Source organism: Montipora foliosa, chromosome 12, assembly GCF_036669935.1.
Source record: "Montipora foliosa isolate CH-2021 chromosome 12, ASM3666993v2, whole genome shotgun sequence".
Taxonomy (NCBI): Eukaryota; Metazoa; Cnidaria; class Anthozoa; order Scleractinia; family Acroporidae; genus Montipora; species Montipora foliosa.
The window spans coordinates 32,074,507-32,090,327 of NC_090880.1; the positions used below are offsets into that span (position 1 = coordinate 32,074,507).

Consider the following 15,821-nt stretch of genomic DNA (forward strand, 5'->3'; position numbering starts at 1 on the left):
ATGTTGAATGGCGAATTGAAATCGTTTCCCCACAAAACAATAAACATCGTTCAACCAAATCGAAAGGATGTTGAATACGTTTGCCGGCACCTTAGGGTGTTTGAGCCCCGTCCACATCCCACAAATGATTTGTCTTCAGTTGTTACGAATTCAACCCCACAATACTTGCGTTTTTTGAAACGAGTCTTCCAATACACGACCCAAATGCTCACTTACTGTAGATCAGGCCTCAATTATCATCAATTAAAGCAATGAAAAATAAAATTCTTTACAGAAACAAAAACAAGAGTGAAAAATAACCTGATCCAAAAAAATGTCTGACTCCGAGCAATGAGTATTTAATCAGAAAATATTTCGATGCTAAATGAATAAAATATGTCTTGTGTACCGTGTTTCCATATTCCATAGCAATTACGCCAGGAGGGAGGTTCCATAACTGCTCAGGGTCTCCATGAAGGGAGTTTGCCCAGAATTGAAGAGTACGACCATGTTTAACACAAGATTCATAAACCGATTTTAGGTAGCTCATGAACACTTCGTCTGTGCCTTTTGCCTGAAACAAGAGCAAATATTTAAGTTAAAAATTCAAAATATTTCACAGGTCACTCGTGAAAAGTCTAGGGAACGGCTTAATCTAGACACAAATGTCGCTTTTACCTCCGCTGCAGTTTTTGATTTTCCTGTGCCGAATTCTGGTGCCTTGTCCAGACCAACATGAGCGAATCTAAACAAACAAGAAAAAGAAAACAGATGTATGAATCGTGCAGCTTCAGTCATTTTCTAGTGAAAAGAAACCCGTTTCCTGTTGATAATGGAGAGATTTAGCAACACATTTAAGTGAAACGGAAAACAGTAGGCCGCTGTTTTTCTTAAAAGCTTGAAAATTCCCTTATTCTTACTTAATTCTCTCTTTTGAGAAGTTGTTGTACTCCATAATTGTAGATATAAGGCAAGAAAACAACCGAAATGAAAGAGGTTTCTTTGAGTTTAGGCAAAACGCAAATTTCGTACTGGCACTAAATCTCCCTATCAAATCAACCTTATCAACTGGCTGTGGTATCACATTTCCAAGAAAACTGTGGCAGAGGTGTTTATTGGAAAACGTAAAAATGTTTTAGCTGCTTTAACTCAATTAATTTAATAGTTTTATCTAGTTGCCGTTGGAACGGGTTTAACGAAATACAACAGGGCCGCACCACATGCTGCAGGCAAGTGGGATTCATTTGGTTACCTTGACGATGAAAAGCACGAAAAAGACTGGGAATGAAGATTTCGCACAAGTGCGATGCTTTCACCGCTGGTTGGACAGAGGCAGGAAGGCGTTCTGCTGAAAACACCAGAAAACACAACAATAATTAAAATAGTACAGGAAAACTGCATGCATTACGGGCGATGAGCATGAATTTACCGTTTATCTGTCATATCTCGATAAAGATTTGTTGTAAAGGGCTTTTGGTTTACCTTTCTTGATGTGGGTCATATTCGACTTCTTCCTCGCCTAAGTGTTTATAAGACTTGAACCATAACCTCAAAAAAGCAATAAAAATAAGTCAATTAATTTCTTCGCTGTGATTTGCGCTTGGTGCAAAGACAGTTTTGTCCTTACACCGAAAAAATGAAACGCTTGCGAGCAAGCAGTGGTTTGGATATTTTGAAAGTATTCTAGAGACCGACATAAAGGGTTGCTCTTCTTACAAAAAAACAACACTGAAAATGTTTCTCCAAGTGTTCATTTCTTACCATTGACTAAATCCTGACAAACTTTCAATATGCGGCACGAGTTCAATATATCTTCTTTTACAGTAACTGTCTATTTTAATTATGTCCCTGGAGATGGAAAAAGAAAGAACATTACTTTGCATTTCAAGTTATGGGTGAAACGCGAGCTAATATAAAAAAATCTTCATAAACTGAAACATTTTGTAACAGACTCAGACAGAGCCATTTATTAGAGTGTATTTCAAGATTCCGTATGCTAGTCAATCTGCACGTTAACCCTAGCAAGGGAAATAGGGCCAATGTTCTCACCCCTGTCCTCGTGTGGGCCCATTCCCAATCTCAGGGCTACCGCTCAGATGCACTACATTGGAATAAAGATGGCACTTAAACTTAAACTCTTATAGATCTCTCTGAGAGAAATATGAATGCTACACGACCAACGATTAAAAAAACAGACCCCTTCTCTTACAACTCAAAGCCGTTCCTGTCCAGCGTTATTGAGTTACACTTCGAGTTCAGAGTGCTAGGGTGTTACTGTAGGTTACCACCCGAGAAAACGACGTAAGTGAGATACTTATCTTATCTCACGATATTCAGTTTAATCAAGGAAAAAAACGTTTTTATCTAGCGGTTTGAAGAGCAGAACACAACCCGTTTAATTGGCCAATCATAACACGCCATCTGGTAAAAATCGTATTGACGGACGCGCTCTATATTTCTGATGAGACTACGGAGTACTAGGTTTCCAAGCGCGCAGGGGTTCCTAGCGCAGTCGCAGATCATCATCGGCTGAAGGTCACTGTTTCGAAGTTAGGAGAAGAGTCTACCAGACCGGGCAAGCCTCTGGTAACCGCTCTCTCTCGCCGTATGGTGGCTGAAGCCTCAGCTCGACCTCGTCAACGACAGGAAGGGCTGGAGGAAGCTTACAGTCGCCTGCATAGCAGCCGGTCGACGATGATGATGACAGTGAGAAAGAGTTTTTTTCAATGATGATAATCTGAATCACCTAAAATTTGAGAATGTTTAAACGTTGTCGACCAGTCAAAGTCCATCACCTACCGCAAGCTGTAAGGAGTTGTATTTCTCCAAATCGTCTCGTGTCCAGCAAAGGTAAACGTGTTCTGCATGTACAGTTGTAACTGGTTGATTTTCATGGAAGACAAAATATCAATGAAAGAGAATATTGTTTCCTGAAAAAGAAAGTAAAGTCAGAGTCAACGAACGAAATGATGTATGAAATGAATCACATATTGAACTGCGGAAATGAAATCAAGTAAGGCTATGATCCTCACAGTTATGGACGCAACTTAAGCAATTGCGCAGAGAAGCCTGAAAATTTCATAATTTCAACGGACACCTCGTTGAAGTCCTGAAATTTTCAGGCTTCTCCACGCAATTGCTTAAATTGCGTCCATAACTGCGTGAATCATAGCCTTACTTAAAGTCTGAGCGTTGAAAAACGCAGCCGCAAAAATTTGGCGAAACCAACCCTTACTTAATGGGAGATATCAGGGGATATTTACCCACAAAGGTGACCCGTTAAGATCGATGTCAGTCTTTGTTTCTTTAAGTCAATTGGGAGTGAAACCGAGCGCGTTTGAACAGAAAGGGAATATGGGAGAACAAGCAAACAATCCTCCACATAATTCCTCTGACTCTTTTAACTCATCAGTGGATAAGTGCCGTAAAAACCAATCGATTTACCGTTTGGTAAGTTATTTATAGCAAGTTTCAATCAAGAGCCGTAAAACCATCAAAAAGGACGGGACAATTCAAGTGAACTAATCAAAACTCGAAGTAATTACACTTAGCCGCTACAAAGCGCGGGAAAATGTGCACGCGCGAGTCACGATTGGTTTTGGTTCTGGCGCGAGAACTTTGAACCAATCACTGAGTGAAGTAATGCAAAACCAAAGTAATTCACTAATTACTTTCGGCACTCAACTGAAAACCGCTCTATCCAGTGGATAACACTGTCCTCTGCAGCAACTATGAGCTGATTGGGAAGAGGTTTTGTTGCTGAATATTGCATGAAAATTAATCGCCCGAAGTAGTTTCGGTAAGGTTGCTGGACGCTTAATTACAAGGGCGAAACGACTCACCAATAAATGCTGCAAAATTCTTTTCAGATTACTTACCAAAGTTGGAATGCGGCCGGTCGATATATCCCACAGCACTCCCCTAAATTTCAAGTCTGGCCAGTCGTTTATCTTAAAACAAAGACAAAAAACGTTAAAAATTGAAACTAATTATTTATTCGGCCATTCACTTACCATAATTCTGCACAAGCATTGTTTCCAGTTTCTCTTGGGACTTACAATGGTTTGAAGAGAAAATTTTAAAAAATCAAAGGTTTCATGAACCACTCAGAGCTGTTTGTGTAGCATCAGCAAACGTGGGAAAACACTTTGCAGCATTGTCTACGAACGTTTGTTAAGAGTCGAAGTTAGACATGCTGCGAAACATACCAACGTTTATAATCATCAAAAAACTATATCGGCTCCGCGTATACCACGTTCTAAAAGATCCACCATGGTGGAACAATTGAGAACGAAAACACGTACCTGAACTTGAGGAATTCCTGAACCGTGGAAAAGTCGTAGAATCTGAAGTAGCGAGTTGACAGCATACCACAAGGCCGGTGGATCGCTGGCTGTTAAAGTGGCCTGTTGAAAGTGTATATGACAAAATGTTTGGACACCAAATGCACAGCCACAATTAAGGAGTTGAATATAAAATAAACGCAATACCTTGACACTTGAAATATTAATTCTATAAGACTCTGGTGTTTGGAAAGAGTTGGGGCAAATTTGACACTCGATGCTCCCAGTGGCCATGATGGTCTGCTCCGATGCTAAAAATGAGAAAAAGCACAGGACAAGAATAATGCATGAGTTGCGACACTAATGTTCCAAAATTAGCCAGGAGTCATGTTCATAATAGCCTGGAATTATTGCTGGCCCCCATACATCACTGACAGTTCTACACTTCTTTTATGAAGAAGACGTCCTCTTGTAAGATCAAAGGGCATCCGCGGCAAACTCAGATATGGCATATGAAGCAATTTCACACGACACCACATTCTGATACAAAGTTTATTTGCCAAACTACCTCCAATAATTGAACACTATGTTTCTTTAGAAAAAGACCTTTTTATTTCAGTAAACCAATGAGGTTGATGGCCACACAAGTTTGAACTTACTAGGGCAGGCCTTGCAGAAAGACCCCCCCTCTTCCGCTGGCCATTATATTCATACCCCTTATTGAATAAACACAGGAAAAGAGAATTGTACAACCAAATATGACGTTACCTAGCCCAACTGGCCTAAGCTCTAGTGAATAACCAACTTGTTTAAAGCTCTCCTCTAAAGTGTTCCATATTTCACAAACTTCCTGGAAACAGTCTGAAAAAAACATTCATTGTTGTCAGAGTTGATTGTGTTACCAATAGCCCACTTTTAATATATTTAAATTCAGTCCGAAACAAAAGGCATCATCTCGAGGCTCTCGGGAATAAACTCATACAAATCCTTGTATTTAGTCCCCAGAGCCTAGAGATGATGCCTTTTGTTTAGGACTGAATTTTAAGATATCGAAAGTGGGCTATTTAAACCAAACAATATGTGTCTCTATCAACAAAACAATTTGTACACTTTCTTTCCAAAGTTTCTTTTCTTTGGTTTTTCATGTTTTTTGTGTGTTACTGATGATAATAATGATTCCTTATTAAAGTGCCCCTGTGATCAAAAAATCAATTCTTATTTTTCTTTGGATTTCAAAAATTTGTTACCTAAACACTACGTGACCAAGTTCACTCTCTTTCAACTTGCTACTTCCAGGACCTTACATTTTACTTATGTTTTCTTACCAATAGTACTGAATTAATTTTGAGCTTCCATGGTAAAAGGTGTGATACTTGCTATTATTATTATTATTATCATCAGTATGTTGTCAACTGCTGTGGTGATGAGTGAACAAAAGAAACTCCAGAAGGACATTACACTAAGCAAATAAAGGGAAGCAAAGAAAAAGCATTTGCACTATAAATGATGAGGAAATTTTTCATGCAAAGAAGAATATCATGTTCCCACCTGACTGAAGTTCCCTATAAAGCACAACAGGGAGTGATGATGTTGGAATAAACCTGGTGCCTTTAAACTGTGTAATTTTCTGTGGGTGTGGCCAAAGAAGGAGAAATGTGGAATCAAGACATTCACTGTTGGCAGGCGGGGCCATTGCAGAAACCAACTTTGAATGAGAAGTAATGGAAGGAAATGCGGCTATTGAGCTTTTGCCAGGAAGAATTGATGAACCAGTGCTGATTTCAGAAGGAAGCGATTCTAAATATTAAAAGTGTAAACAAAACAATACTGTAAACTGTTAAGAAAACAACATGATAGCAGTTTCATTCAATATCATCAGCTACGTTATCTTTGAGGCTGCTATCAACAGAAGCAGAACCTTCATGGAACCACCACCACCCCTATAATTTAAGTGAACTTCTCTTGTTTCAAGTATCTAAAGCTTGAGCTATACAGAAACATTCTCCACATATATTACGGCTGCTTAGCAGCTGGAGGTCTGTAAGCTAAAAGAAATCTTTGCACCTGTTTGAAACGCATTGCGGCCATTTTTTTCCTTTGTCTAACAAATCCTGCCTTTTTATAGGCTTCAAAACTTGGGAAAAACCAAGCATTTTCCGTTCACGCCCGAGCCAGAAGGGGAGTGGGTCTCTTCCTGATTTGACATCACAATCTACTTTGCATGCATGTTTACAAAGAGTTAATGCAATGTAAATCAGTTTGTGATGTCAGATCAGGAATAAACCCACTCCCCTTCTGACTCAGTTGTAAACAGAAGATGCTTGGTTTGTAGCAAGTTTTGAAGGCAGGACTTGTTACAAAAAGAAAAAAAAGGCCGCAGTGAGTTTCGAACAGGTGCAAAAATTAATTATAGCAAAAAAAATATTTTGGGGTTAGGGGCACTTTGAACCACACTATAATGCTTTTGATCACCATAAGGAGTTCTTTCTCAAGAGTAAGTCACCCAGTTCACAGAAATACACATGTGCAGTCACACCAGAACATTGCATCTCAGAAATTCTTACATATATTATCTGATCTGGCCCGTAATCATTTTCTGATTGGACAATATTATAAGCACAGGTTTTTTCATTGCTATCATTGTAACAATTTGGCACCTTTTCTTGATAGTTTAGCACATGTTATCCTTGAAAGTACTTTCCATTTTTACCATGGAATATAGGCAAAACTCTGTTGCAAGAATCTCTGTAGGATCATTAATAAGTTATTGCACCTCCCTCCTCAAATAAAGTTATTGTATTGTACCAGTATCTGGCCCTTGCCTGGTAGAAGGGTGGGGGATGCTCCCCCGACCCCAACCTCTAATTACATTGGATCCCTTTAGGATGCAGCTCTATTGTTTTCAGGGTTAGGGTCCATCGTCGATCGGTTGTCTGTTTTGGTCCATTTTTTTCTGAGCCAATCCCGAGAGCTGTTGTAATAGCTGCGTACTGACCCAAAATTTCATCTTCAAGTGGTTGTATCTGGTGCATTTTACATGTAGGAGTAAATTCAGGGAGACCTCACATTAATTTGCTATCAATGAACTTTAGTAGGTGGCAGATATTTCGTTGTAGGCGGCAATTTTCCGGCACATTTTGACTGGGCTGTAGCAGTTGTGCCTTCAGTTGGTTATACTTCCCTATGGTAGCTAAGCAAAGTACCGGCTTAGGTAGAGGAACTGCACAACTTAGCTGAATATTAAAATACCTTTGTCTAAGTGTGTATTTGAACAGCTACCATTAGTAACAGGCACAGCTTTCTTTATAGGAGATGTCAGGAGCTGCATCATATGTTCAGAGGTCACTATGTCCAATGCAGTTTGGTCCTTGTAAGGACTGCATTGTAACAAACAAAACACAACAAAAGTGAAATGATGAGAATGTCTTAAAATATCGACTGAAGGTGACAGCTTCTCAGTTTAAAATTTTACATTAGAAATGTGTCAGAGTGGAAGACACCAGTGAGAAGAGTGGGTTCTTTCCCCTTTCTTATCTCCCTTGACAAAAATATGTTTGAGTAACATTGTTGTTAGAGATCATGTGCTACTTTAGATGTGGTTTACTTCAAAGTCTGGAAAAAACACTGCCCAGGGACACCTCCCAGACTTTCCAGATGCCTGTTCCTAAAAAGCCCCAGTGCTTAGTAACCTCCCTATTACTATAAGGTTTCTATGCCATGATAAAACGCCAGGATAAAATTACAAAGATAACAAGACACCAGAACAATTTACGTCTTTTGTGCTAATTTTGCATTCAAGCCCTTTAAAGAATGAAACTCTGCAATCCTATACCTTATTGTTTTTAGTTTTGTATATCATGAGCAAAAACAGTTTGAGAAAGAGGAAAATGTAGAGGATATCCATGTATCCCTTCTTTACCATCAAGTTTCAAAACTGTATTTGTAGTACAGTAATGCTGCCGTTTGCGGTCACGTGTTGACAATGTTGTATATATAGTAGAAGAGGTTAAGACCCTCAACAAACCCTTCTTTTGCCTTGATGTCTGTCGCAGCACCATGCTCCAATAGAATTCTAGCAATGTCTAAGTCACCTCTGGTGACAGCGTCATGTAAAGGCGTCAGACCAGCTTTATTAACTATATTCACATTAGCTTGATGTTCTACAGAAAAGAGAAAAACAATGCTTATTTCTCTCTTCCCAGCATTATGAGTTAAACAGACATGAAGATAAGATCTTATAAGTAGGTATGAAGTTCTTCCTATATCCTTATGTGCCCCAGTAGCAGTAGCAGTAGCAGCAGCAGTAGCAGCAGCAGCAGAAGCAGCAGTAGTAGCAGTAGTAGTAGCAGTAGCAGTAGCAGTAGCAGCAGCTGCAGCAGCTGCAGCAGCAGCAGCAGTAGTAGTAGTAACAGTAGTAGTAAGCTTGGTGGTTTGAAGAATAACAGTAGCGAGATTAACAGCAAATGGGAAACTGAGTAGGCTGTTGGCACAAAACCATGTAAATTCTCTCATTCTAACTTGGCTCTCTCTTTTGAGAAGTTTTTGAGAAGTTTCTCAATATCTTTACGTAACATGCAAGAAATGTGCCAAAATAAAAAACTTAACAGTTGTCTCTCGTCTTTGGCTAAATGCATATTTTAGCCTAGCGTTTGCTGTTTGCTATAAATGCCATGCTAAGTCTCTTAAATAACAATACTGGCCATCATCAAACCAGCAAAGTCATCCCAGTCCTCAATGTGAAGTAGCTCACAAGAATAGTCCTCAGGACACAAAATGAGTCATTCACTGGGATCAGGACTACATCAATATTCAAAAGCTTAAGGTAATCTCTTTGATTGAATATTTGTTGTTTGTACAATTAACCAAAGGGATAAATCCCCACAACACAACAAAGGCAACATGTATAAAGAGACAAGATATTTACCACACAAAAGCTTCACAATATCAGTATTTCCATATGTGACGGCCCAATGAAGAGCTTTATTGTCACTTGAAGCACCATCACTTGCATTCACGCTGACTCCTGCTTTTAAAAGTTTACGCACTCTTGGTGTACTGTGAAGTTTAAGTCACAAAACGGACACGTATGTATAAGGAAAATGTACTTGTTGTGCAAAGGTGTCAGGAAAAAGTGGAATACCCAGGGAAAACCTTTTTGGTTGGGATGAGTAAAAATACATTAAAAGTAAAAGTAAAGGTACACCTTATTTAACGTCAGTAATTCCTTTACCCTATTGAGCAAGGGTACTCTCCCAGGAAGCCAACGGTGCGCTCATTTTACCCCCCACTTAAAATCAGTGCTCCGTTTTAAGGGTATTTAAAGCTACTTTTAAGCTACACTGAAAAAACAAAAAAAAAAGTTGAAACAAGGATGTCAGGTCCGGGGATTGAACTTGGGACCTCTTGCACCAAGGCCATGCACTAACTGACTGTGCCATCCTTGTTCCTTAATTAACTCTGCCAGTGCATTATACATGCAAAATGTATGTCAGATCTAGGAAATTAAAATATTAATTAAAACAAACTAGTGAAACTTGAGTGCTTCCATCCCAGTCAACGCTTATCAACTCTTGAGAAGACTAAGAAAGTCTTGCAGTGCCTTAGCTAAAGCTCAACTTTCTCCTCAGGTATCTTCCAGTCAGCAGAGTAGCAACTCCTTATCTTGGTTTAACCAGGTAACAGTCATTACTTGTTTCATTATTCAGATCTGCAACGTTTTTGCTATTTATTCATTACAATTAACCTTATTTTTCACTTACTTGGACTTTGCCGATGCCTGTAGGAGTTCTTCGTTATAAACTCCAAGAATTGTTTTGTCATTGCAATAATCAAAGGGAGTGGCTCCTTCATTGTTGGGGATGGTAGGATCAGATCCTGCAGCAAGTAATGCTCTCACAGCATCTGCATAACCAAGCTGCAGTCAAGCAAGTAAATAACAACAAGTACGGTAAGTAATCCAATACCAACAACCAACACTATACAAAAATATTAATTGAGTATATTTAACAAATCGAAAGTGGTTCATACTCTTATTGACAACGATATTTGTCATCACAGTGGTAAAAGTGTTGTGGACTACGGTATGTTAACTAAACACTAAGCGACCAAAGTTTTAAGCCTTGATTTCAAAGATACCTGATTATTTTTACAGGAATTTTCCTGTTCAAGGGTCCGCCATTATTAACTTTGAGTTCTTGAGAGAGCTGAATCGAGGAGAAAATGATGTCAAAGACTCGCTAGTTTAAGAATGCAATGCGTGTGTGTGCCGCAGAATTAATATGCAGCACAGGAGTTTTGGACTTTCAGACTTTTAAACTTGCATTTTGCATATATAATAAGCTGCATTGTTATACCTCCCAACTCAAATACCTTTTCTGATTGGAGGAGAACGTGTCACGTGTCATTGGTCAAAACTTCATGACGCCCTAGGGCGAACAAAACTTCATGACGCCCTAGGGCAAAAACAACTTGAACTTTTGACTCACACGTGATCAGGTCGTGTACCTTTGAAACGGCGGCAAATCTGTACGCCAGCCGACGTCAAGCAAATAATTTTTATCTGTGTATTGTTCTATTTTGAGTTGGGAGGTATAACAAAACACTTAATGACTAGCCCCTCGGGAAACCGTGAGTTTTGTTTCCCCTCGACCTCAATGTTTCCCTCGGCTTCCCCTCGGGGAACATTGAGGGTCTCGGGGAAACAAAACTCACTGTTTCCCTTGGGGCCAGTCATTAAGTGCTTATTGACACACTGAAATTTTAAGCTAGTGTGCCTTTACTGTAACTTTTCCCTGGAACCAACCCTCTGAGGTCAAATTCAAAGCAAATGGATAAAAGTCAAAGCTCAAAATTTTGCCAGTCAGGTGTTAAGCAAACAAACTCTCAAAATCTGAAGAAAAAATGCAAATTTATTATTTTTTTTAACACTTTCTGTCACCCTTGGAGGGGCTACCACTGATGAGTAAATCGTCTGACATTAGACTAAGAGTAAAATAATATTATATAAGTATCATTCTTAAGAAGGAAAGGGTTAACCCTTTTCTTGTAAGAGTATCACTTGCAGATTCTATGGCAGGCAATATTACTGGTAGACGGGGAACACATAAGTGGTGTAAGGGTTATGTGAGTGATATACCGCTGGCTAACCTATTCCTTCCTCAGAGTGAGTTATAGATTTAACTCTGTCAAACACCAGGCAATTTTACTCATCAATGGGTTAAGTAAACAGCGTGGAAATGTTCATTTTTTGTTTTCTTGAAGTACTAGTACACATACAAATCCAAAAAAATCAACACAGTCATTTTTCTCCTTGATCCGGCTCTATTAGACCTCACTGGGCAATTTTGATCACAAGACATAAGTCGAACATTAAATAAAAAAAATTCCATCTAAAGCGAACAGTCCACTGCTTAAATCTGAAGCTGAAAATCTCTGTCAGTAATTCACTAAAATAACGGATGGTAAGCTGAGACAGTGTTGATATTTGAAGAAAACAAAGAATTCAATTTTTTCACCTAGTACCACTTTACAGACATGTGATACACCCAAGACCACCAGTCCTTTGCTCATTTAAAAAAGACGAGTATTTTAACTACGATTCTCCTATTTAATGGTCCACCGTTACTATATCTAAAATCTTCCGAGAACTGGATCGAGGAGAACAGGATGCCACAGACTAACTAAGGTTAAGAATGCAATGCATGTGAATTAATACACAGGACACGAGTTTTGGGCTTTCAGACTTTTAAACTAGTGTTAATTTGCATAAACAATAAGCTGCATTTACTTGCTGAAATTTTAAGCTAGTGAGTAACTGATGTCACTTTTCCCTATGTCCAACCCTCTGCCGTCTAATCAGTTACTTTTGAACGCAAGTAATGGTGGACTGTGAAATCCAAATTTTACACTTAAAGTAAACAGCCTTTGGATAAAAATCAAAGCTCAAAATTTTGCCAGTCAGGATTTAAGCAAAGTTAACACACTTTAAAAATCAGAAGAAAAAAAAGGAATTGACTTTTTTTTTATCATAGTAGTACTTTAAGGACAGAGCTCTTTGTATTCAACTTACTTTAGTTGCAAGGTGAAGACAAGTCCCTGCATCATTGTCAACATAGTTTAACATCATTTTCAATATGTCATAAGGGTCATCATATTCATCATAATAAAACTGTTTTGGGACGCCAAGCTGAGCTTCTTCCTCCTCATCCTCCTCATCTCCAAAGAGACCATCTTCTTCTCTAACTGTTTATGGAAAATTAATAGTACAGTATATTTCATGCCATTTTAGATGCATTATTATGCTCCCAAAATCCAAGGAAAGCCTTATCTTGACTTGGGAAGATAATGAATTGTTTAAACTGAAAGCAAGTTTCATCCCTCTTTAACTGTTAAGGTCAAAACATCATCCCATGATAGCTGTTTTTAACCAGGCTTCATGATCTGTGTGACAGACGACTTCCGTAGCATGGCTAAAAGCCTGAACTTACCTCCCAGATGCATGAGGAGAACCACACCGGATCGGACAAGTTGTAGGCTGGTAAAAGCCACACTCTCCACAGCACTACGAGCTGAACCTCTGGCCAGCATCGTGCTATGATGGAAAGAGTGTAGGCAGTAAAAACAGCTCAACCCTCCTTAGCTCTCCAGCACTACGAGCCTAACCCTAAAGAGCTCACAGCGAGATACCTTGGACTTTACTATACCTTTTATACTGAGACTAATGTCTAGGACTAAGCCAATGGTGACTATGTACCACTGTACCATCTAAAACAAACAACTTGTGCAGCGCTCTACATAAGATGAATGGGGATAGTTGTTGCTTGTCATACTGATCAGAAGAAAATTTAACACCTGCTCCAAGTGTTTTCACATTCTTCATAACAAGTCTCACCACATTGAAGTGCTAAATTGCAGACATAGACAATTGTTTTTATGGATGTTTTGAGTACATCTAATCTCGTATTGTGGTGCTAATCAAAAAGAGAAAAAAGGTGTACACAGTGAAGACAATGTGTTTGTTACGGTTACCCTATTGTTCTGACAAAAAGAGCTTTTGTCTAATAACAATAGGGCAGCCATAACATGTCACAATTATCATTCAAGATGGCCGCGCCCATGAAATTTGGAAACAAAAATAGGCAATTCTAAAGCTTATTTTTTTCCGGATACAAATGCTTTCCGAAAATATTTTAAATTGACTTGACTGTAAGTTTATATTTCCTGTGATTTAAAGTTATTTTTTGTTGAAGTGGAGGTTCCCTTTAAAGGGTTAAACTTGAAGCAGAAAATTTAAGTTTTATTCTTAACCTTATCCCACATATTTGCTTTGAGAGTCAGGAAAACTGGTCATAGTTTGATTAATAACCAATTAACGAAGGGAGTTGAGTTCGATATTGGTTTACTACATGTACTTTATATCACCCTTTCCAATCCCAATGCAATTGCAAAGTACTGGGTGACGTAAACCCGATATTAAAACCCATCGACTCCCAGGAGTTCCCCATTGACGAGTAAAATCGCCTGGGGTTAGACAGAAAAATACTAAATCTGGCCGGTTTAGGCCGGTTTGGACGTCAAAGGGATAAATTATATAACATATAATTATTTTAATAATAAACTTGATCCTTCAAAATCGTTGTTTTAGGGAGCTACAGTAGGATAATTAAAATTGGGACATTATCCTACTGTAGCTCCCTAAAACAACGATTTTGAAGGATCAAGTTTAGCAAAAGGAAATATCAATATTGGCCAAATTCAGAAAGTTAATGTAGCGAAAAGCTTTTTTTGAGAAGGTAGCTACTTCCACCTTGCTACCGGCAATTAATTTACAATTTTGTTTGTATAACAAAAATAGAGGCAAGAAGCAAATCTCAGCGATACATTCAGGGTTTTTGTCAGCCGTCTTTCACTTTAAGGGATATCCCAGCGCCCAAATTAAGTTCATAAGACAGGACACAAAAAATACGTTTCTTCAACTGCTGACTTACAATTCGCGGCGGTGGAGAGAATGCTTCGAACAATATCTGTTCGTCCAAGAAGTATGGCTGATCTCAGGTTCGAAACACTTTCTTTCAGAGCTTCCTCGTCGTCCATCATGTTTCTGTCACTTTAAAGTTTATTTCCGTATTTGCGACCTCAGCTTCAACATACACGTGGGTGTATTAGAGACAAATGTTCTCTTCTTTATCTTTCAGTGACCCTGCCATTTTCTGGCCACGTTCGATAAGGAATGAACATATGCAATAATCTTGTTATATAAAACACATGAAAATTCCCTAAAAAAGCAACGGGGACCTAACTCATGGACTGCGGGACGGAGTACAGAGGTTTTAAGTTGGTCGTCAAATTTTGGTCATTCTTGTAGAACACAAAGGTCTCACCTTTGCTTCTTCGAAAATATGCCACTACATAACAGTGTAATTAATTGGCCAGATAACGCTCTTGAGTGCATCATGGGTAATCAGGGCAACATGGCGGGAAATTCAAAGGTTGGTATGGAAATTAAAAGCAAAATAAACTGTCTATGACTCTACTTTTCTAGACTTTCGCCTTCATAAACCAAACAAACAAGTTCAAGTTCACAACTGAGATGAACTGGAGTTGGTATCTAGTCTTTGGAATTCCTAAATATTGCTTTTTTGTCTCCATACATTATCTGTAATTTTGTGTCTTTGGAATTACAGGAAAGAGGCTCTGCCAGGGTAAATTCCGACAAGCAACATGGCCTAAAAAGAAGAGACAGAAATTAAAGTGAAATCGCGACAAACAACATCCTTTCTTTAAATTTCCGACAGCAACTGTCACAGCAACATGAAACATTAACAAAGCACTGACACAAGACCTTTTAAAATTCAGACAAACGACACGGGACTTCCCCCCCTCCCCCTCCTGGCAGGCCTCAGGAAATATATGGCAGAAACTTCATTAAATACAAATTTCTACAATAGCCATTCTCCCCAACTTTATTCTGCCACACCTTTGAGCACATATCTTCTGTTTTGAAAAATTAAAAAAAATCCCAAATTGCATATCATGAATACTTTTCATGTTTTGAACTTCCACACAAACCTTTGAAATTCTCTCCATCTTTCCCTGATTACCCATGATGCACTCAAGAGCATGAACTTGCCTATATAACTGCAAACTGAAATCTTAGCATTTCATTTCTTGCTTATCAAAATATTGGAAATGTCACGCCAACAGGAAAAATAATCAGTTTGTACAGTGCAAAACTTAAGTTTCCCTTTATTCCCGCCCAAATTTCTACCTGTTGGTTTTCCTGGCTGTTTTTGTAGTTTTCGTCCAACAACAAAAATGGAGGTTTCGGCTCACTTGGCTATCCTTCTTGATGCACAGAGGATAGCAACCTCAAACTTGGGTGGATTTTGCCCCAACAGCCCATCTCTCTACGGTACTTCTCATGATTTTTCCGATTTTTAAACTCAAGTCAGTATTGTTGTAGTGTAAATTATAGAAGATGAATAAATTTAAAACAAATAACTTCAACAAGACACACTTAAAACCCTAACTCCAAACCAAGAAGAGGAAACTAGTTTGTTT

The 15,821-nt window shown here is 38.7% G+C and overlaps 1 protein-coding gene across 2 annotated transcripts in view; it reads right to left on the reverse strand.

Annotated features, from left to right (window-relative positions):
• LOC137980034 (uncharacterized) overlaps window positions 1-14,510 on the reverse strand; it is a 21,614-nt gene extending 7,104 nt beyond the window's left edge. The window contains exons 1-17 of one of the 2 annotated variants that reach the window (XM_068827358.1): window positions 14,249-14,510; window positions 12,331-12,503; window positions 10,022-10,176; window positions 9,187-9,317; window positions 8,287-8,422; window positions 7,512-7,639; window positions 5,811-6,059; window positions 5,031-5,123; window positions 4,470-4,573; window positions 4,284-4,385; window positions 3,858-3,929; window positions 2,779-2,909; window positions 1,741-1,827; window positions 1,462-1,527; window positions 1,232-1,324; window positions 658-724; window positions 389-553 (exon numbers count right to left, since the gene is read on the reverse strand). In XM_068827358.1, the coding sequence (XP_068683459.1) occupies window positions 389-553; window positions 658-724; window positions 1,232-1,324; window positions 1,462-1,527; window positions 1,741-1,827; window positions 2,779-2,909; window positions 3,858-3,929; window positions 4,284-4,385; window positions 4,470-4,573; window positions 5,031-5,123; window positions 5,811-6,059; window positions 7,512-7,639; window positions 8,287-8,422; window positions 9,187-9,317; window positions 10,022-10,176; window positions 12,331-12,503; window positions 14,249-14,357 (2,061 nt within the window). In that variant the 5' untranslated portion in view covers window positions 14,358-14,510. Of the gene's footprint in view, window positions 1-388; window positions 554-657; window positions 725-1,231; window positions 1,328-1,461; window positions 1,528-1,740; window positions 1,828-2,778; window positions 2,910-3,857; window positions 3,930-4,283; window positions 4,386-4,469; window positions 4,574-5,030; window positions 5,124-5,810; window positions 6,060-7,511; window positions 7,640-8,286; window positions 8,423-9,186; window positions 9,318-10,021; window positions 10,177-12,330; window positions 12,504-14,248 lie in introns of both variants that reach the window. The other variant, XM_068827357.1, reaches the window with a different exon arrangement.
• Window positions 14,511-15,821: the final 1,311 nt, after the last annotated feature.